The following is a 21,946-nucleotide window of genomic DNA, read 5'->3' as shown; positions in this document are numbered from 1 at the left end:
CATAACCTTCCCATCTGAGCAAAAAGTAGCTTTTCTTTTGTCCACCATTTTTTTAATAATTTTAATTTTTTTTTGTTTTTTTCGAGGTAGGGTCTCACTCTGGTCCAGGCTGACCTGGAATTAACTCTGTCATCTCAGGGTGGCCTTGAACTCATGGCAATCCTCCTACCTCTGCCTCCTGAGTGCTAGGATTAAAGGCGTGCGCCACCACGCCTGGCTAAAATTTTTAAATTTATTTTAAATTTATTTGAGAGTGACAGACAAAGAGGCAGAGAGAGAGAGAGAGAACAGGCACAACAGGGCCTCCAGCCGCTGCAAATGAACTCCAGATGCGTGCGCCCCTTGTGCATCTGGCTAACGTGGGTCCTGGGGAATGGAGCCTCGAACCAAGGTCCTTAGGTTTTGCAGGCAAGCGCTTAACCACTAAGCCATCTCTCCAGCCCTTGCCCACCATTTTATAAGTCATGGGGGTTGGCGAAAGATTCAAGAGTCAGTGACCAGGCTGATAGATCTCTTGGCTGACCTTGTTCTTCCTCTTATAAGAAATAAGTCACTTCAGCTATGGCAATCCCATCTGGAGCCATACATTTTCATTCAATGAGTAACATGTATGCATACACACAAATATATCAGGAATTATGAATTGATAATTATCATCAAGAAGGAAATCAATCAAAGCCAAAGGAAGCCTCTGACTAAAGTTCTGAAAGCTGCTTTTCACACGTTCTTGTTGAACACACCACCAGAGGTCGCCAAACCTCAGCCAAAGAGAAGCACATGCAGGCACCTGTTTAAAGCTAGCGTGAAGTCAAAGAAAGCTCATTACAAACGCTGCTTCTCTTCCTTCTCTACTTAACATTCTGCAATGGCTTTAACACTCCTACAAGGTAAGTGTGTGCGGCCACTGCTCACAGTACCAGACTTCTCTTTACTGGCACACTAACATTATATCAACCCCATTATTCTTAACTACAATTTACAACCAAAATGAACATATCACAGACTAGGCTGTAGGTAAGAAACAATAATCTTTCATCTCTGAATAGTGAACACTTTTTCATATTCAAGAATCAGTTCAGCTGGGTGTGGTGGTGCATGCCCCTCAGCCCAGTACTCCAGAGGCAGAGGTGGGAGGATCTCTGCTGAGTCTGAGGCCACCCCAAGGCTACAGAGTGAATTCCAGGTCAGCCTGGGCTAGAGTGAGACCATACCTTTCAAAAAATAAGTAAATATTTGTTACTTTTTGGTTTTTCAAGGTAGGGTCTCACTCTAGCCCAGGCTGACCTGCAATTCACTATGTAGTCTCAGGGTGGCCTCGAACTCCCAGTGATCCTCCTACCTCTGCCTCCCAAGTGCTGGGATTAAAGGCTTGCAATGCCATGCCTAGCTACATTTTTTTAATTGCTAAGGTTGAACAATAAGTTCTGAAAACAGGACAAGTGGCCTGGAGAAATGGCTCAGTGGTTAAGGCTCTTGCCTGAACACAAGACAGATGAGTATTTCAGTTATACTCTTTTTTAAATCAAGACTGTTATAGCAATCATTCTTTTCTTTCTAAATAAGATTTTATACTTTGAAACAAGTTCTTGCCTTCCCACCAAAAGATGATTATTATTTTATTTATTTATTTATTTATTTATTTATTTATTTGAGAGCGACAGATACAGAGAGAAAGACAGATAGAGGGAGAAAGAGAGAATGGGCGCGCCAGGGCTTCCAGCCTCTGCAAACGGACTCCAAACGCGTGCGCCCCCTTGTGCATCTGGCTAACGTGGGACCTGGGGAACCAAGCCTCGAACCGGGGTCCTTAGGCTTCACAGGCAAGTGCTTAGCCGCTAAGCCATCTCTCCAGCCCAAAAGATGATTATTTTTAACATTTTATTTATTTATTTTCAAGTAGAGAGAGAATATGAATGGGTGCATCAGGGCCTCCAGTCACTGCAAATGAACTCCAGATGCATGCAGCACTTTGTGCGCCTGACTTTACATGTGTATGGGGGAACTGAATTCAGGTCATTAGGCTTTGCAGGTTAGTACCTTTAACCACTGAGCCATCTTTCCAGCCTCTAAAGATTATTGTTTTGATGATGTTTCTACTGAACATAATGTGAACGAACCCATCCATTCTTTGCTGACATACATTTGTATGAATCAAACATCTTAAAAAAAAATCAGGGGGGACTTCCGGTTAAGATGGCGGCGTAGGTACCACGCCAAAATAGCCTGGGGGGGGAAGACCAAAAAAAACTCAGCAAAATACACACTTTTACTAAAAAGTGAGGTGTATAGGAAGTTGAGGCGGCAGCGGAGAAGTGGAAGAGTTACAGAGCATCCGGAGCCTGCACAGGCGGGAACAGCGGCCCGGGGCGGCTCAGCTACCCGCCGCAACCGCGGAGCGGCAGAAAACCGCCGGACTCTTGGCTCGAGCCGCAGGACAAGCCAGGTGCGGGAATTTCCCCTCACACCGCGCTCTCCGCAACTCGGGAAACGTGAGGGGAGAGCGGCAGCGAGCAACGGAGGGAGGAGCAGACCGCGAGGTAAAAGCACACGATACAACCAGAACAGCCGCGGCTCCCTCCCCTCCCCTGCCGCCTGAACCCAGCTCCAGCGAACACAGCAGCGGCCCGGGACCCGGCCACGCCAACTTGGGCTGACGGCGGGACCCAAGCAGGAGCAGAATTTGGCAGCAACTTCAGCGGCTCCAGCACCGGTACCAGTGGCCCCAGCAGCAGCGGACCCAGGAGAGCAGCGGCTTCGGGGTGAGCAGCAGCGGTGGACACGACAACGGCAGCTTCAGCAGTGGTGGGGGCTCCGGCGGTGACATCTACAACAGCTGCAGAGGCGGCGGCAGCGACTCAGTTTGCCCCGTAGGAAAAGCAAGTGCCCAGCTCCAGAAATCAGAACAGCAACCCGACGACCCAGGCAGCAACTTGACAGAGACCACAATCACCCAAGGTAACTGGGATTGCACCAGGGAAGGGTCTCACCTGGTCACAAGCTGACTTGGATACCTCAACAGACCAGAAATCTAAACCTCTTTGTTGATAGAGGATCTGGTCATTATAATAACTACTCTTGCATACATACTCGGGGCTGTTTTTGATGGAATGGGTACAGTGTTTAGCTAAATTTTAGAATCTACCAGTATATTATTCCACTCAGCCTGCTTGAATACTCCTATAGCAGGGAAACTCAACCCCTAAGAACATCTTTGTAGATACTCTGAGAGTCTTAAGAGCCACACCTAATACCTTAAGGTCCTACCCTGAAAATATTTTACACCAAATCAATTGATACAGCTAAGAATACACAGCTAGCTAGAAAATCCAAGCATTAACTTAATCCAAGATGCAAAAATATATACATTATAACACAAGAAACACTAAAAAGCAAGACGATATAAATCTACCTAAAAGTATTAATACATCAGAAATGTCCTCCAGTGAGAAAGAGTTAGAGGAAATGCCTGAGAAAGAGTTCAAAAGAATAATTATAAATATGTTCAAAGAGGTCAAAGAACACATGAAAACAATCAAAGAAGAAATCAAAGAGGAAATCAAAGAGGAAATCAAAGGAATCAAAGAAGAGGCAGGACACCAATTTAATGAAATAAAGAAGGCAATACAAGACATAAATAGAGAAATAGAAATAATAAAGAAAAACCAGTCAGAATTACTAGCAATGAAGAACACAGTTAATGAAATAAAAAACTCTGTAGAAAATCTCACCAGTAGGATGGATGAGGGAGAGGACAGAATATCTAAGCTAGAAGATCAGGTGGCAGACCTAATGCAGTCCAACAAAGAGAAAAACAAACTTATAGAAAAGTATGAGTGGGAATTTCAAGATATTCGGGACACTATGAAAAGATCCAATATAAGAATTCAGGGCATAGTAGAAGGAGAAGAATTCCACTCCAGAGGCATAGTAGGCATCTTCAACAAAATCATAGAGGAAAATTTTCCCCAAATTGGGAAAGAGGTGCCAATACAGATACAGGAAGCCTTTAGAACCCCAGCCAGACAAAACCCAGAAAGAAACTCTCCTCGCCACATTATACTCAAACTTCCAAACACACAAACCAAAGAAAAAATATTGAAAGCAGTTAGAGAGAAAAATCAAGTTACCTACAAAAGCAAGCCCATCAGGATTACAGCAGATTATTCAACACAAACTTTTAAAGCCAGAAGGGCCTGGAGTGATATATTCCAAGTTCTGAAAGATAACAACTGTCAACCAAGGTTACTTTATCCTGCAAAGTTATCCATCCAAATAGATGGAGAAATAAAGACATTCCATGACAAAAGCAGGTTAAAGGAATATCTGAAGACAAAACCAGCTCTACAGAAAATACTTGATAGAATCCTCCATGCTGAACAAAAGGAAAAGCACACATATAAGGAACCTAGAAAAAACCAGCCATACTCAAATACCAGTTAACAGAAGAGAGCACAGGTAGAACCAGTAACACACACACACACACACACAAAAATGGCAAACATAAATACACACATTTCAATAATATCTCTTAATATCAACGGTCTCAATGCCCCAACGAAAAGACATAGATTTGCAGACTGGGTTAAAAAGCAGGATCCTACAATTTGTTGTCTTCAAGAAACTCACCTTTCTACAAAGGATAGACATTATCTTAGGGTGAAAGGTTGGAAGACGGTGTTTCAAGCAAATGGGCCTAGAAAACAAGCAGGGGTTGCTATCCTAATATCAGACAGGGTGGACTTTAGTCCGAAGTTAGTCAAAAAAGATAAGGAAGGTCACTTTATATTGATTAAGGGCACACTCCAACAGGAGGACATTACAATCCTAAACATATATGCACCTAACATGGGGGCTCCCAAATTCGTCAAACAAACACTATTAGAACTAAGGTCACAGATAACACCAAACACGGTGGTGGTGGGTGACTTTAACACCCCACTCTCATCAATTGACAGGTCATCCAGGGAAAGAATAAACAGAGAGGCATCTGGACTAAATGAGGTCATAGAAGATATGGACCTAACAGATATATACAGGACATTTCATCCAAAGGCTGCAGAATATACATTCTTTTCAGCAGCACATGGAACATTCTCTAAAATAGACCATATATTAGGACACAAAGCAAATCTTAACAAATTCAGGAAAATTGAAATAATTCCTTGCATTCTATCTGACCACAATGGAATTAAACTACAAATCAGTAGCAAGAAAGGCTATAGAGCATACACAAAATCATGGAAGCTAAACAATACACTACTAAATGATGAGTGGGTCAATGAAGAAATCAAAAAGGAAATCAAAAAATTTATAGAGTCAAATGATAATGAGAACACAACATACCAAAATCTCTGGGACACAATGAAGGCAGTTCTAAGAGGTAAATTTATAGCCTTAAGTGCCTATATTAAGAAATTAGAAAGGTCGCAAGTAAACGACCTAATGCTTCGTCTTAAAGCCTTGGAAAAAGAAGAACAAGGCAAACCAAAAAGTAGTAGACGGGAAGAAATAATAAAGATTAGGGCAGAAATTAATGAAATAGAAACAAAAAGAACAATCCAAAGAATTAATGAAACAAAGAGTTGGTTCTTTGAAAGGATAAACAAGATTGATAAACCCTTAGCAAATCTGACCAAAAGAAAGAGAGAAGAGACACAAATTAATAAAATCAGAGATGAACAAGGTAACATCACAACAGATTCCAGAGAAATTCAAAAAATTATAGGGACATACTATAAAAGCATATACTCCACCAAGTATGAAAATCTGAAAGAAATGGATGATTTCCTTGATCTATATGACCTACCTAAATTAAATCAAAATGAGATTAATCACTTAAATAGACCTATAACAAACATGGAGATCCGAGCAGTTATCAATAATCTCCCAACTAAAAAAAGCCCAGGCCCGGATGGATTCACTGCTGAATTTTACCAGACTTTTAAGGAAGAGCTAACACCATTGCTTCTTAAGCTTTTCCAGGAAATAGAAAAAGAAGGAATCCTACCAAACTCCTTCTATGAGGCCAGCATCACCCTGATACCAAAACCAGGCAAAGATAGAACAAAAAAAGAAAATTACAGACCAATCTCCCTCATGAACATAGATGCAAAAATTCTCAACAAAATATTGGCAAACAGAATACAAGAGTATATCAAAAAGATCATTCACCCTGACCAAGTAGGCTTTATCCCAGAGATGCAGGGATGGTTCAACATACGCAAATCTATAAATGTAATACATTACATAAATGGGTTGAAGGACAAAAATCACATGATCATCTCATTAGATGCAGAGAAAGCATTTGACAAAATCCAACATCCCTTCATGATAAAAGTCCTACAGAGACTGGGAATAGAAGGAACATATCTCAATATAATAAAGGCTATTTATGACAAGCCTACAGCCAACATATTACTAAATGGGGAAAAACTGGAAGCTTTTCCACTAAAATCAGGAACAAGACAAGGGTGTCCACTGTCTCCACTTCTATTTAATATAGTTTTGGAAGTCTTAGCCATAGCAATAAGGCAAGAGACACACATAAAAGGGATACAAATTGGAAAGGAAGAAATCAAGCTATCATTATTTGCAGATGACATGATTCTATACATAAAGGACCCTAAAGACTCTACTACCAAGCTGTTAGAGCTAATCAAAACCTACAGCAATGTAGCAGGATACAAAATAAATACACAGAAATCAGTAGCCTTCATATATGCTAACAACAAACACACAGAGGATGAAATCAGAGAATCACTCCCATTCACAATTGCATCAAAAAAAATAAAATACCTTGGAATAAACCTAACTAAGGAAGTAAAGAATCTATACAATGAGAACTTTAAGACACTCAAGCGAGAAATTGCAGAAGACACTAGAAAGTGGAGAAACATCCCTTGTTCCTGGCTTGGAAGAATCAATATAGTGAAAATGGCAATCTTACCTAAAGCAATCTACACATTTAATGCAATCCCTATCAAAATTCCAAAGGCTTTCTTCATGGAAATAGAAAAAACAATCCAAAAATTCATTTGGAATCATAAAAAACCTCGAATATCTAAAATAATACTGAGCAACAAAAAAGAGGCTGGTGGTATCACCATACCTGATTTTAACCTATACTACAGAGCCATAGTAACAAAAACAGCATGGTACTGGCACAAAAACAGACATGTAGATCAGTGGAACAGAATAGAGGACCCAGATGTAAGCCCAAGTAGCTATAGCCACCTGATATTCGATAAAAATGCCAAAAATACTCATTGGAGAAGAGACAGCCTCTTCAGCAAATGGTGTTTTGAAAACTGGATAAATATCTGCAGAAGGATGAAAATAGATTCTTCTCTCTCGCCATGCACAAGAATTAAGTCCAAATGGATTAAAGACCTTAACATCAGACCGGAAACTTTGAAACTGCTAGAGGAAAAAGTTGGGGAAACCCTCCAACATATTGGTCTTGGCAAAGACTTTCTAAATACAACCCCAATTGCTCAGGCAATAAAACCACAGATTAACCACTGGGACCTAATGAAATTACAAAGATTTTGCACCGCAAAGGACACAGTGAAAAAAGCAAAGAGGCAACCTACAGAATGGGAAAAAATCTTCGCCAGCTATATATCTGATAAAGGATTAATATCTAGGATATACAAAGAACTCAAAAAGATATCTAATAAGGAATCAAACAGGCCAATCAAAAAATGGGCTAAGGAGCTAAATAGAGAGTTCTCAAAGGAAGAAATACGAATGGCATATAAGCACCTAAAAAAATGTTCTACGTCACTAGTCATCAGGGAAATGCAGATTAAAACTACATTGAGATTCCATCTCACTCCTGTCAGATTGGCCACCATCATGAAAACAAATGATCATAAATGTTGGCGGGGATGTGGAAAAAAAGGAACCCTTCTGCACTGCTGGTGGGAATGCAATCTGGTCCAGCCATTGTGGAAAACAGTGTGGAGGTTCCTAAAGCAGCTAGAGATTGATCTACCATATGACCCAGCTATAGCACTCCTAGGCATATATCCAAAGGATTCATCTCATTTCCTTAGAAGTACATGCTCAACCATGTTTATTGCTGCTCAATTTATAATAGCTGGGAAATGGAACCAGCCTAGATGTCCCTCAACAGATGAGTGGATAATGAAGATGTGGTACATTTATACAATGGAGTTCTACTCAGCGGTAAAGAAAAATGAAATTATGAAATTTGCAGAAAAATGGATGGACCTGGAAAGTATTATACTAAGTCAGGTAACCCAGGCCCAGAAAGCCAAGCGCCACATGTTCTCCCTCATATGGGGATCCTAGCTACAGATGACTGGGCTTCTGTGTGAGAATGAAAATACTTAGTAGCAGAGGCCAGTAAGTTGAAAAGGAGACATAAAGGGTGGAGAAAGGAAGGGAGGAGGATACTTAATAGGTTGATATTGTATATATGTAATTACAATGATTGTAATGGGGAGGTAATATGATTGAGAATGGAATTTCAAACGGGAAAGTGTGGGGGTGGGGAGGGAGGGAATTACCATGGGATATATTTTATAATCATGGAAAATGTTAATAAAAATTAAAAAAAAAAAAAAAAAAAAAAAAGCTAATGTAACCAACATAAGAAGTAAATGTCTCTCATGTGACTTGATTTTCCTCAGAATTTGTCTCTGTGTCTTGTACATATTACTGTCAATAATACAATTTATTCCACAAAAAAAAAAAAAAAAAAAAAAAAAAAATCAGGGGCTGGAGAAGTGGTTCAGCAGTTAAAGGCATTTGCCTAAAAAGCCTGACAGCTGGGATTTGGTTCCCCAGTACCCACATAAAAGCCAGATGTATGAAGTAGTACACGCATCTGGAGTTCATTTGCAGTGGCAGAAGGCCCTGGTGCACCCATAGTCAGTCTCTGTCTGTATGTCTCTGTAGTTCTCTCTCGTGAATAACTAAAAATTTTATTGTACATTTTTATTTATTTGAGTGTGACAGAGAGAGAAAGACACACAAACACACACACACACACACACACACACACACACACGGGGGGGGGGGAGAATATATGGGTGCGCCAGGGCTTCCAGCCACTGCTAACAAACTCCAGATGCATGCGCCCCCCTTGTACATCTGGCTAACATGGGTCCTGGGGAATTGAGCCTTGAACCTGGGTCCTCAGGCTTCACAGGCAAGCGCTTAACTGCTAAACCATCTCTCCAGCCCAACTAAAATATTTTTGATAAGGAATTATGGGGGAAGTGTCACATATTTCTCAAACTTTAAAAATGTCATTTCCCACCAGGATGTAGTCCCAGGCTGGCCTCAAACTCACAGTGATCTTTCTACCTCTGCCTTCCAAATGCTGGGATTAAAGATGTGCACCACTATGCCTAGCTTCCTTATATCTTATGTATCAATGAAACACTAAAAATTGTCTCATAAGTATGAACAAGAATTTAGCATGTTTAAAAACCCCTTCAAACAAGACTGCTATTTCCTTACGTATTTTCTAGTATCCAACTATTACTAATCATTACTGATAAAAACCCTAACAGGTAACTAATTTTTATAGAAAACACACAGTAAGTAATAAATATTATTCAATGGGTTCAAATTGACATTTAAAGACATTTATCTTATTTCAAAGTTATGAAATTCCATGAGTAGAGGACTTTACTTTAGCTAATGATGAACCAAACTCCATAGTCCCAATTCTCTTGGATATTGTGGTAGTAATGATAACAATATCAATACTACTTCCATTCTAGGGATAATAAAAGGACTGTATGGGATAATGAATGTAAAGTGCTTAGTCCAAATTGATGGTTACTTGGATTGTCAACTTTCATTAGAAACTTTAGTTTCTCAGTAATTTGAAAATGAAGAATTCTTAGGGAGTTCTAAATAATACCACAGCCTGCCAACAGTTAAACAATTATTATAATAAAATACAAAAAAATGAGAACTCTCCTTTTCGCTTACTAATTTCCTCTTTATTGATAAAAGTTGAGAAGTGTTTTAACTGCCATGATGGGCATTATTACTGCCCATCAACTAAGTGTCACTCCATTTCATGCAGCTTTTCCTACGAGGGACACCCGTTACTGAAACTACGAAATTCTAGCATAATGAGGTAGGACTCTGTCCTGAAACTCTCCCAGTCAACAGTACTCAACATCAAAACATAAGTAAACGTTCCTGGAAAGCATACTTCTAGAAACATGAAATCATGTTGGACTTTTGAAATTCTCCCCAAGAAAGTTAGTGTCATTCAAACTCAGCTTTAGCACAGTGGACGGACTATCAATCTTGGGAAATTACACAGACAGTAAGGAGGGTCGCTGAGCACGCAGTGATCTTTTCAACCACATGGGCACACAGTGCAACTATCAAAAAACACCTTACATTAAAAGATTATTTATTTGCAAAATGAAGTAGAGAGGTCTTAAAAATAATTTGAGCAAGCCAAGTGTGGTGGTACGTGCCTTTAATCCCAGCACTCAGGAGGCAGAGGTAGGAGGATTGCTGTGAGTTCAAGGCCACCTTGAGACTGCATAGTGAATTCCAGGTCAGTCCAGGCTAGAGCAAGATCCTACCTCCAAAAAAATCCCATGTTCAAACAGTTGTAATTACCATGGTTTGGCATAACTGAAGTCAAGCTGTCTGAATCAACAATGGACTCCATCCCAAAATAGCAATCGAATGCAGGAAGTGTGTAAACACTGGAAAACCATTTGTCAGAAATGTAACTGAAAGGTTCTTTTAAAATGTGCAACTGGGGCTGGAGAGATGGCTTAGTGGTTAAGGGCTTGCCTGTGAAGCCTAAGGACCCCGGTTCAAGGCTCAGTTTCCCAGGACCCACATTAGCCAGATGCACAAAGAGGTGCATGCGTCTGGAGTTCGTTTGCAGTGACTGGAGGCCCTGGCACGCCCATTCTCTCTCTCTCTGTTGCTCTCAAATAAATAAATAAAAATAAACAAAAATTTAAAAAATTTTTAATTGTACACATTCATGTAAACTCTGAAGGCCCAAAACATAGTTGGTGGTTGTTTTTATTCACCAAAACTTAATTACCTCATTATGCAGCTTAAGAGTAGATACTTGACTTTGTGTAAGGGCATAGACTAGAGGCTTCATTTCACCTTGCAAATAATAAAACTTAAAAATTTTATTTTGTATTTATTTACTGTTTATTTGTATGAGTGTGTAAGTAAATGGGCATACTAGGGCCTTTTACCACTGCAAGCAAACACTGGATGCTTGAACCACTTTTTGCACTGGGAATTGAACCCAGTCTGGCAGGCATGGCAAGCAAATGCCTTTAGCCACTAAATAATCTTCCCAGCCCCAATAGAAACTTTAAATCTCTGCTTTTTTCTTCTTCTTGGTTTGTTTGTTTGTTTTCTGTGGGGTGGGAGGAAAGGGCTTCCAAGATAGGGTCTCTCTGTAGTCCCCGGCTGGCCTCTAAGTCACACAGATCCCCAAATCATATTTTGAATTGTTAATAAAGGTGCTGACAGACCAATACATAAAGTTAATACATAAAGAGTCAGGTGTCAGGGAACACTCCTGCAATCACAGGATTAGAAAGCTGAGGCAGGAGGATTAAAAATTTGGACTATGCCGGGTGGGGTGGCGCACGCTTTTAATCCCATAATCCCAGCACTTGGGAGGCAGAGGTAGGAGGATTGCCATGAGTTCAAGGCCTCCCTGGACTAGAGTGAGACCTTACCTCCAAAATCAAACACAGAGTTTGGAGCTGGGCTCGGGGGATGGCTGAGGGGGTCAAAGTGCTTGCTGTGCAAGCCTGACAAGCCGGGTTCGGACCCCCAGAACCATGGAGCACAGGATGCGCCAGTGAGTATCTGCAGTCCCCCCTCTGGCGGTGTGATGGAGGTTTACGAGAGGCAAATCCCAGAAGCCCGGGAGCCAGCTGGCCTGGCACAGGCAGTGGAAGACAAGAGAGAATCTCTGCCTCAAAACAAGGCGGAAGGCGGGGACCGCCATACAGGGCTGTCCAGAGCTCCCCTGACATTCACGTACACATCCTATGTCCCCACACAAAGACGCTACGACAATCAATCAAAGCTTGAAGCCAACGTAGGCTGTGGAGGAAAACGTGTAAATAAGTAACAACTTTTAGTAAATCCTTAAGTTCAGAACTCTGGGGCAGATACTCCTCCTTTGATCCCAGGAATATTGACATAGGAAGTAAGCATAAACATCTCCCACGTCTCCTGAGTATAGAGAGCATGGTGAGCAGAACCAGCTACAGCCTCTGCTTGTGTCCACCTCACGACGACTTTAATGAACTAGAGTTGAGTTTTGACTAGAAGGGTTGGGGGTGCACGTGTGTGTGTGGGGGGGGGGGGGAGGGTATATGCAGCACCCTGCATGTGCAAGGAGGACACCAGGTGACCCCTCCATGGCTCCCTCGCTGATCAGCCACAGCCACTCTCCACAGCACTGGGGCTGCAGATGTGCCCGGTCCGGTCCGGTCCGGTCCAGCTCCACACGCGGTTGCTGCAAATCGCACTGGGGAGGTCTAGAGGGCGCATGCTTGCGCCAAGTGCTTTTGCTTCCCTGTCGAGCTACCTGCCTAGCTCTCGGTTTTAAGTATCTTAAGTAACAGAGACATAAATAAAGTGACTTTTCCTGAATCATTCAAACAGTAAATAATTAAATTGAAGATCAAAAGGCTAATGGGGCTCTTTGATCTGTCCTACACCTCAACTTACTAAGTACCCCAGAATAATTTCTTTTACATTTCTTGTGCTTTTATGTGTATGATACATTATTAAAATAGTACCGAAGTCTGTTTTGTGGCTCAAAAGTTCTACTTCAACCACCTCACCTTGATTATTTCCACCAGTTGATCCACACCACTGTCCCCCGGAAATATTGGTTGTCCTAGCAACAACTCAGCCAACACACAACCCGCAGACCACACATCTGAAGAGAAAACATAGTTAAGGCTTGAATTGAATCTCTGTTCACATAATGTTGGTTTTATGTAAATACACTAACAATGTGTTCAGAATCAGTGCCACTTTCTTCCTGTGTGTGTCAGGTAAGATGGTGATGACTATTTTATTTAAAAAAAATTTTTTTTGCTGTATTTAATTAATTATTATTATTATTATTTTTTTTTTTAAGGTAGGGTCTCACTCTAGCTCAGGCTGACCTGGAATTCACTATGTAGTCTCAAGGTGGCCTCGAACTCATGGTGATCCTCCTACGTCTGCCTCCTAAGTGCTGGGATTAAAGGCGTGTGCCACCACACATGACTTAATTGTGATTATTTTAGAAGAAGCAAACAGTATCTTGTATATGGATTAACCAGTAATATACATCTGGTAAGTACTATATCCAATGGCACCATGAAGGTAAAGGGAAAAACTTGTTAGGGACAGTCAAGGTAATAACTATGCAATAATGCTACTTGTACAAGTCTATGGAACTTTCACTAGCATTTTCTTTATTTTTCCACAAGCACTAATAAAGATGGGCAGAACTGTTAATAATCTTTACTTTATAGTTTAGCCAAGCAATAGTAAACCTAGAAGTCAACTGCAGGCAAAATAAATCTTTATAGCATTTATTTATCTATTAACATTCAACACATAACATAGCCATGACAACACTCAACACTGTAATTTTTTTTTTTTTTTTTGAGGTAGGTTCTCGCTCTAGCCCAGGCTGATCTTGAACTCAGGGCGATCTTCCTACTGCTACCTCCCAAGTGCTGGGATTACAGGCATGTGCTACTGTGCCCAGTTCTGTTGAGTATTTTTAAACAATTGGTGAGTTTAAGTGGATAAAGTTAACTTTCAACTAAATGATCAATTGTGAAAGCAAGGTAGGAATTTAACAATAACTTCATTACTACCATAATGAAATAACTACTTCAGAAATAACATTCTTAGTTAACAAATGCTCTAACTGGAGATCAGTGTTGGAAGTAAATATTTCATCAGGAGGATTAAAAAAAAGACTGCAAGAAAGTATACTATTTGGGGGCTGGAGAGATGGCTTAGCAGTTAAGGTTCTTGTTTGCAAAGCCTAAAGACCCAGGCTCAATTCCCCAGGACCCACATAAGCCAGATGCACAAGGTGGTGCATGCGTCTGGAGTTCATATGCAGTGACTAGAGGCCCTGGCGCACCCATTCTCCCTCTCTGCCTCTTCCTCTCTCTCTCAAATAAATAAATAAATAAATACAATATTTTTAAAACATATACTATTTGGGATTTATGAAACTTTAAAGTGAAAACAAATGTATTAACCAACTACAAAACAATACCTTTATAATTCTAATAGGAAACAATCATAGAGAATAGTTAAGTGTATCTTAAATTCGAAAAGTTAAGAACTTTAAAATTCTATACATTTTTACATCTCATCTTTTAAGAAAAACAAGTATTACAGGGCACACTTTTGCACGGCAGTGCAAACATGCACTAGTGATGAGTGACAAAAACCAATGTGATGTTACACTCAGGCTGAGCACTCACCTATGCTGGAGGTGTAGTCAGTGGCTCCAAAGATGAGCTCTGGCGCCCTGTAGTACCGAGAACAGATATATGAAACATTGGGTTCTCCTCGGACCAGCTGCTTTGCACTGATGAAAAAATAAAAATAAAAATAAGCTTATTTAAATCTAAGCCTTACAGGAATAAATCCCTTTTATCATTTCCAACACCAAGTGTTTGTCTAAGCTTTGCATCACTCCAATTGTATAACATACAGAGAAAAAAATATGAATTCTAACTATCTACAAGAGAAGAATTATATAATTTTATCAAACTGCTTTAAAAAAAAAAAGAGTAGCTTTTGGGATGGAGAGATAGCTTAGTGGTTAAGGCACTTGGACCCAGGTTCAATTCCCTAGGACCCATGTAAGCCAGATGCACAAGGTGGAACCTTCGTCTGCTGCAGCTGGAAGCCCTGGTGTACCCATTCTCTCCATGCTCCTCTTGCCAAATGAATAAATAAAGAATAGCTCTTTTTTGTTCTCTTTGAGGTAGGGTCTCACTAGCCCAGGATGGACTGGGACTCACTCTGTAGTCCCAGGTCAGCCTCAAACTCACAATAATCCTTCTACCTCAGCTTCCCAAGTACTGGTATTAAAGGCATGTACCACCACGCCTGGCTCTAAGAATAGTAATTAAAAAAATTGTCAACTGTCATCTAAGGAAAAGAGAGATTAAAAGTCATAAAAAGTCATAAAAGGATAGATGTTGCATTTCTTTAGTTCTCTGTTCCCTGAATTCTACTTACAAAAGATAAAAATGAGGGAGCCAGGGGCTGGAGAGATGGCTTAGCAGTTAAGGTGTTTGCCTGCAAAGCCAAAAGATCCTGTTTCGACTCTCCAGGACCAACTTAAGCCAGATGCACAAGGGGCTACATTCATCTGGAGTTGGTTTGCAGTGGCTGGAGGCCCTGGTGTCCCATTCTCTCTCTCTCTCTCTTTACTTCTTTATCAAACAACCATTATAAAATGATTAAATAATGGCTTGAATAAATGTAAAAACATGAATGAAAATAAAGATAATTTTAAGCATAACTGATAGCAGATTTTTCCCCCCTACTTTCAAAAATTCATTGGGAGTGAGGTGGAGATGGCTTAATGGTTAAGGTGCTGGTCTGCGAAGCCTAAGGACCCAGGTTTGATTCTGTGGTAGCCACGTAAGGCAGATTCATAAGGTGGTGCATGTGTCTGGAGTTCGTCTGCAGTGGCTGGAGGCCCTGGCATGCCCATTCTCTCTAAAATAAATAATTAATCAATATTTTAGGGCTGGAGAGATGGCTTAGTGGTTAAGGCGCTTGCCTGTGAAGCCTAAGGGCCCATGTTTGACTCTCCTGATCCCATGCAAGCCAGATACACAAAGGTGAGGCAAGCCAAGGTCATACATGCCCATTAGGTAGCACAAGCATCTGGAGTTTGACTGCAGTGGCTGAGACCCTGGCATGCCAGTTCTCTCTCTCTCTCTAAAAGAAATAATAATCATAATAATAAAATAATTTTTCTTAAATGCATTATGGGAGCCTGGAGTGGAGCTCCACAGTAGAGCACCTGTTAAGTACGTGTGAGGACCTGTGTTCAAACCCCACCTCAAATGAATGAATGGTATTTTTGGCAACTACTTGCTAAATTACAATTATACAGACAGAAAATTCATTATAGTTAAAATGGCAATGTTGACAGTTTTTAAATCCTGTAGCTCCCCCCCCCCATTACCTGCTGGAGGAACCTTTCTCCTAATACGAGTAAAAGTGGTTGTAAAGCCCCCGCGCCATGTAATGGCCCCACACTCCATCTACCCCCTCAGCTACTTTTAGGCCTTGTTTAATCCAGCAAAAATAACTTTGCTCAATCTCTTTCCTTGGATGGGTAATGGGGATCAGTACCAGGCGTTAGTTCACAATAGCTAGGAAATGGAACCAGCCTAGAAATCCCTCAATTGATGAGTGGATAATGAAGATGTGGGATATTTATACAATGGAGTTCTATTTGGTAGTAAAGAAAAACAAAATAATGAAATTTGCAGGAAAATAGATGGACCAGGAAAGGATTATGTTTAGTGAGGTCACTCAGGCCCAGAAAGCCAAGTGCCACATGTTCTCTCTCATGTGGGGCTCCTAGCTACAAATGTTTGGACTTGTATGCGAGCTGGAATAAAACTCAGTAGCAGACAACAATAGGCTAGAAAGGGGCTGAAGGGAGGGTGGAGAACTTAAGGGGATACTGTATATATGTAAGTGGATGAACAGATTACTGGGGTGGAAAGGCCTAGGCCAGGGGAAAAGACTGAGTAAAGGAAGGGGGAGGGGAGGGTTAATCAAAATCTAAGAGGGTATGAATAAGCCATACGGTAACCTGCTTTTGTACAATGTAACACTCAAAGCCATAGATTGTTACGAGAAAAAATTCAGTGCTAGGGATGGGATACCTTCCAACGAGTTGTTGGCCAAGAAGGTCCCTGATGCCCCCAAAACATAACAGTCATCGCCAAGGCTCTTTGTTTCCCACCAGGAATAGATGGTAAGACCCTATTGCTGAAGACTCCACATGCTTGGGCTGCAAGGTCCCGAGAAACCTTACTAGAGCTGATCTAAAAATCTCCTCACTGTAGACCAGCTGGCAGAAAGCTGGAAAAAGCTAGCTATGTTACATGCAGCTCCATGGGAGAGAGAGAAGTCATCAGTGGGGATGAACAACAGTGGACACTGCAAGCCTTAAGTTGGGCCAGCCAGGCCAAATGAGCCAACAGGTGCAATAGTGGCACGTCTGTTAAAGGGAAACCAACTGCTTTCTTAATTGGACTGGAAGCCCCTCCATGGGAGGGAATATTACCAGATATTGAAAACCTGTGATGGGGAGTCATGAACCCTAGGGGGGTAATGCCTGCTGGTGTCTGCCTAAACACATATGTTATGCTCATCAAATTGCCCTTAGAGCACTTCTCTTAGTGTTCATACCTATATATTAATGCTACTCTCACTTTTGGGTTAGAGAAGCTTCTCTTTTTCAGATGGCAGTGACCTCTGGAATGACTCAAAAGTCACTGTAGTGCTGAGAAGTGACAGAGGAATGCTCAGCACTGAGACATCGCTATCACACCTTCTATGGTTCAGGGTCCATTGCAGAAGAGGTGGCAGAAAGAATGTAAGAGCTAAAGGACAAGAAGTACTCCTTACAATGCCCTCTTCTAGACACAAAATGGCCTGAATATCCATGACCTCACAGTGCCTCCACTACCTACACAAGACCATCATCATAGGAAGAAAAGATGACGACATCAAAATAAAAGAGGGACTACTTGAGAGAGGAAAGGGATATGATGAACAGTGGAGTTGTGAAGGGGAAAATGAGGGGAGGAGGGAATCAGCATGGTCTGTTATCTGCAATTATGTAAGTTGTCAATAAAACTAATTTTATTTTTTCTCTCTTAATTATTTTATTTTTTATTGGCAACTTCTGTAATTGTAAACAATATGCCATGGTAATTCCCACCCTTCCCCCCTCACTTTCCCCTTTGAAACTCCACTCTCCATCATATCCCCTCCCCCTCTCAATCAGCCTCTCTTTTATTTTGATGTCATTATCTTTCCCTCTTATTATGACGGTCTTGTGTAGGTAGTGTCAGGCACTGTGAGGTCACGGATATCCAGGCCATTTTGTGTCTGAGGGGAGCACATTATAAGGAGTCCTACCCTTCCTTTGGCTCTTACATTTTTTCTGCCACTTCTTCTGCAATGGACCCTGAGCCACGGAAGGTGTGATTGAGATATTTCAGTGCTGAGCACTCTTCTGTCACTTCTCAGCACCATGATGCCTTCTGAGTCATCCCAAGGTCACTGCCATCCGAAAAGAGAAGGTTCTCTAACCAAAAGTGAGAGTAGCCTTAATTCTTAAAAGAAGTGCACATTGGGAAGTTTGGTGAGCATAGTATAAGCGTTTAGCCAGACAGCAGCAGATGTTACAACCACTAGGGCTCATGACTACCCTGTTTTAAGTTTTCAATATCAGGGATGTATTCCCTCCCCTGGAGCAGGCCTCCAGTCAAATTAAAGGGTGGTTGGTTTCTCCCATAACAGACGTGCCACTATTGCACCCATTGGCTCATTTGGCCTGGCTGGCCAATTATAAGGCTTGCAGTGTCCACTGTTGAGTATCTTCATTGGTAATTTCTCTCTATCCCATTGAACTGCATGCAGCATGGCTTTTTCCAGCTTTCTGTCAGCTGGTCTACAAGGAGGAGGTTTACAGCTCAGCTCCAGCAAGATTTTGCAGTGGCCTTGCAGCCCAAGTATGTGCAGTCTTCAATAGGTCTTACCATCTATTCCTGGTGGGAAACCGAGGACCTCGGCAATGGTTTGTAATGTTTTGGGGACATCAGGGACCTCCCTAGCCAACAAGTCACTGGAATGTATCCCATCCCTGGCACTGAAAATATTCTAGTGACAATCTATGGTTCCTGTGTGTTCCATTGTCCAAAAAGTAGGTTTCCATATGACTTATTTATATCTTCTTAGATTTTGATTAACCTTCCCTCCACCTTTCCTTTCTCAATCTCTTCCCCTGACCTCACTTAGGCCTTTTCACCCCCATTAATCTATTCTTCTATTGACATATATACAATACCATCCTATTAAGTCTCTCCTTCCTCCTGTTCTATTCCATTTGTAACTCCTTTCCAGCAAGGATAGATAGCAAAAGAAAAAAAAAAAAATCACTACAAAACAACTACTGGAGCTATGTGCAAGCTTCTACCAAGGAATCTTAAGTGTCTCCCAAGCCCTTCTTACCAATTATGTTTTGTTAAAAACTGAAACGGTACTCTGGGGCTGGAGAGATGGTTTAGTTGTTAAGGCATGTGCCTACAAAGCCGAAGAACCCAGGTGTGATCCCTGGGACCCATGTAAGCCAGATGCAGGAGGTGGCACATGCGTCTCGTGTTTGTTGCTGAGCTGGAGGCCCTGAGGTTCCCATTCCTTCTCTCTCTTTCTTTCTATGCCTCTCTCTCTCCCAAATAAAGAAAAATATTCACTTTCAAAAGGTACTTTGTTGTACCAGCTTGTAAAAAAATAAGCAATCATTACAAGTGAAATCCACTCCCCCCCCACCCAATTTATTAGAACAAAGCTATCGTATGTCCCAAGAGAATGATCTGTCCTGAGTGCTGTGATACGACGGTAAGGGCAGGAGCTCTGCTGGTCAGGGGCCTTCCGGTCTGTGTAGAGTGCCGCAGCCCGTCTTTATAAAGTTCACTTGACTTCGGCAGTGAATATAATAAGCAGTAGTAGTTGATTTAAATATGCAAATGAAAGTTTTGATTCGGTATTTTTCACCCTAGCTAGACTGCAAAGTGAAGGGGATTCTGGGATAGGATCCTAAATTAGGAATAGTAAAACGGAGAAGGTTTGAAAGAGGATATAACTGTGAGGTGAAGAATTAACTTGATAGAGCAGATGTGCTTGTTTTGGTTAAGGATTTCTCTACAACCTGTGGAAAATATTTTTGAACTCACAATGCAAAGTAGGTTGGCATAAAACTCTTACAAACAGGTAAGGATACAGATACCAGAAGGTATCAGTTAATATGTAAAATATGGTGCTAAGATTAAAAATAAGAATTTATGACAAGGATGAAAAATAAAATGCAGTGGAGAGAAGCCAAGTTATGTAGAGAAGTCTTAGGGATCGAGAGAAGAGAAGTTACTACAGGTGACAACACCAGAGGGGAAGAATCGGGGGAACCTCTGTTACAGGAGGAAATAGACATGACTACATCTCCAAAAAGTTACGTCAGAAGCGCCTGATGCGGAGAACTAAACGGAAAGGATGAGGTTCTATTACAGCAGGGCGTGGTGGCGCACGCCTTTAATCCCAGCACTCTAGAGGCAGAGGCAGGAGGATCACCGTGGGTTCGAGGCCATCCTGAGACTACATAGTGAATTCCAGGTCAGCCTGGGCCAAAGACCCTACCTCAAAAAAACCAAAATAAATAAATAACTAATAAATAAATAAAAAATGGAAAGGATGAGGTTCTATTACATATATATATAGTAGTATATGATTAAAGCATTTGCAAAATGGGAGGGACGGGCTGGAGAGATGGCTTAGTGGTTAAGGCACTTGCTTGCAAAGCCAAAAGGACCTCGGTTTGATTCCCAGGACCCATGTAAACCAGATGCACAAAGGGGTGCATGCAACTCTTTCTCTCAAACAAATAAATAAAAATTTTTTAAAAATGGGAGGGAGACTAGGTAATAGAGAAAAAAGTTTTTGTGTTTTTTTTTTTTAAAAAAAACTTGCTTCTAGATTTTTAAAAAATATTTTAAATTTTTTTTGCAAGGAGAGAGAGGGAAAAAATGGGTGCATTAGGGCCTCTAGATACTGCAGACAAACTCCAGACATAGGTGTTACGTTGTGCATCCGGCTTCTGGCTTTCATGGGTACTTGGGAATCCAACTCAGGTAGTCAGACTTGGCAGGCAAGCGCCTCAACTGCCGAGCCATCTCTCCAGCCCTGCTTCTAGATTTTTAACCTCACTCCCTAGTCGAAGTTAACTGTGAAGTTCACAGAGCTGGTCAACTTCTAATTTTGGTGGCATGTATTATATATGCCATAAGTTATTTGGACATTTTCTGGATAATGGACATTAATAAACAATACTATGATGAAAAATCTCTTTACATACATTATTTTGTAAATGTGTCTGAGGAACTAATCCTAGAAGTTAAATTGTTAGATGAAAGAGAGCATACTCACGTATTTCTGACAAAAATTAGCACAATTAACCTCATAAAGAACTGCATTAGCTTATACTCCCTGAAGACAATAGAATTTGGACTGACATTGTAGAAGGAATATATTATGAGTATAGGGCCTGTAAAGGAAATGGAAGGGGGAAAGGAGAAAGTTACCTTACCTTCCAAAGTCACAGAGTTTTAAGACAGCTGTATCAGGATCCAACAAGAGGTTCTGTGGTTTAATATCTCGATGGCAGATTCCAAAGGAATGGATATAGGCTAAACTTCTGAACAGCTGATACATATACAACTAGAATAAATAATAAACATTAAGTGAATACTTTTGGTTTCAAACAATTCAGAATCACTAAGCAGTATATAAAACAATGTCCTGAGCCGGGCATGGTGGCGCACACCTTTAATCCCAGCACTCAGGAAGCGGAGGTAGGAGGATTGCCATGAGTTCAAGGCCACCCTGAGATGACAGTTAATTCTAGGTCAGCCTGGACCAGAGTGAGACCCTGCCTCAAAAAACAAAAAAAAAAAAACCCAAAACCAAAACCAAAACCAAAACACAAAACAAAACAATGTCCTGAGAAAAGAACAGATGAAATGCCGGTGATTGTTGGTACTCAGTCTTTTCTATATTAATTAATTAAAGTATCATTAGCCATGTATTTGTACCATTTTTAATGATG

The 21,946-nt window shown here is 41.0% G+C and overlaps 1 protein-coding gene across 3 annotated transcripts in view; it reads right to left on the bottom strand.

Annotated features, from left to right (window-relative positions):
• The window catches only part of Gsk3b (glycogen synthase kinase 3 beta), a 191,082-nt gene that overhangs the window by 54,633 nt on the left and 114,503 nt on the right, over window positions 1-21,946 (bottom strand). For all 3 annotated transcript variants that reach the window (XM_045146943.1, XM_004666845.2, XM_045146941.1), the window contains exons 5-7: window positions 21,428-21,558; window positions 14,505-14,611; window positions 12,846-12,943 (exon numbers count right to left, since the gene is read on the bottom strand). In XM_045146943.1, coding sequence (XP_045002878.1) covers window positions 12,846-12,943; window positions 14,505-14,611; window positions 21,428-21,558 — 336 coding nt within the window. The remainder of the gene's footprint in view (window positions 1-12,845; window positions 12,944-14,504; window positions 14,612-21,427; window positions 21,559-21,946) is intronic.

This window comes from Jaculus jaculus, chromosome 4 (genome assembly GCF_020740685.1).
Source record: "Jaculus jaculus isolate mJacJac1 chromosome 4, mJacJac1.mat.Y.cur, whole genome shotgun sequence".
Lineage (NCBI taxonomy): Eukaryota > Metazoa > Chordata > Mammalia > Rodentia > Dipodidae > Jaculus > Jaculus jaculus.
The sequence above is the reverse complement of the archived record's forward strand: the minus strand, read 5'-3'. Positions and strand labels throughout refer to the sequence as shown.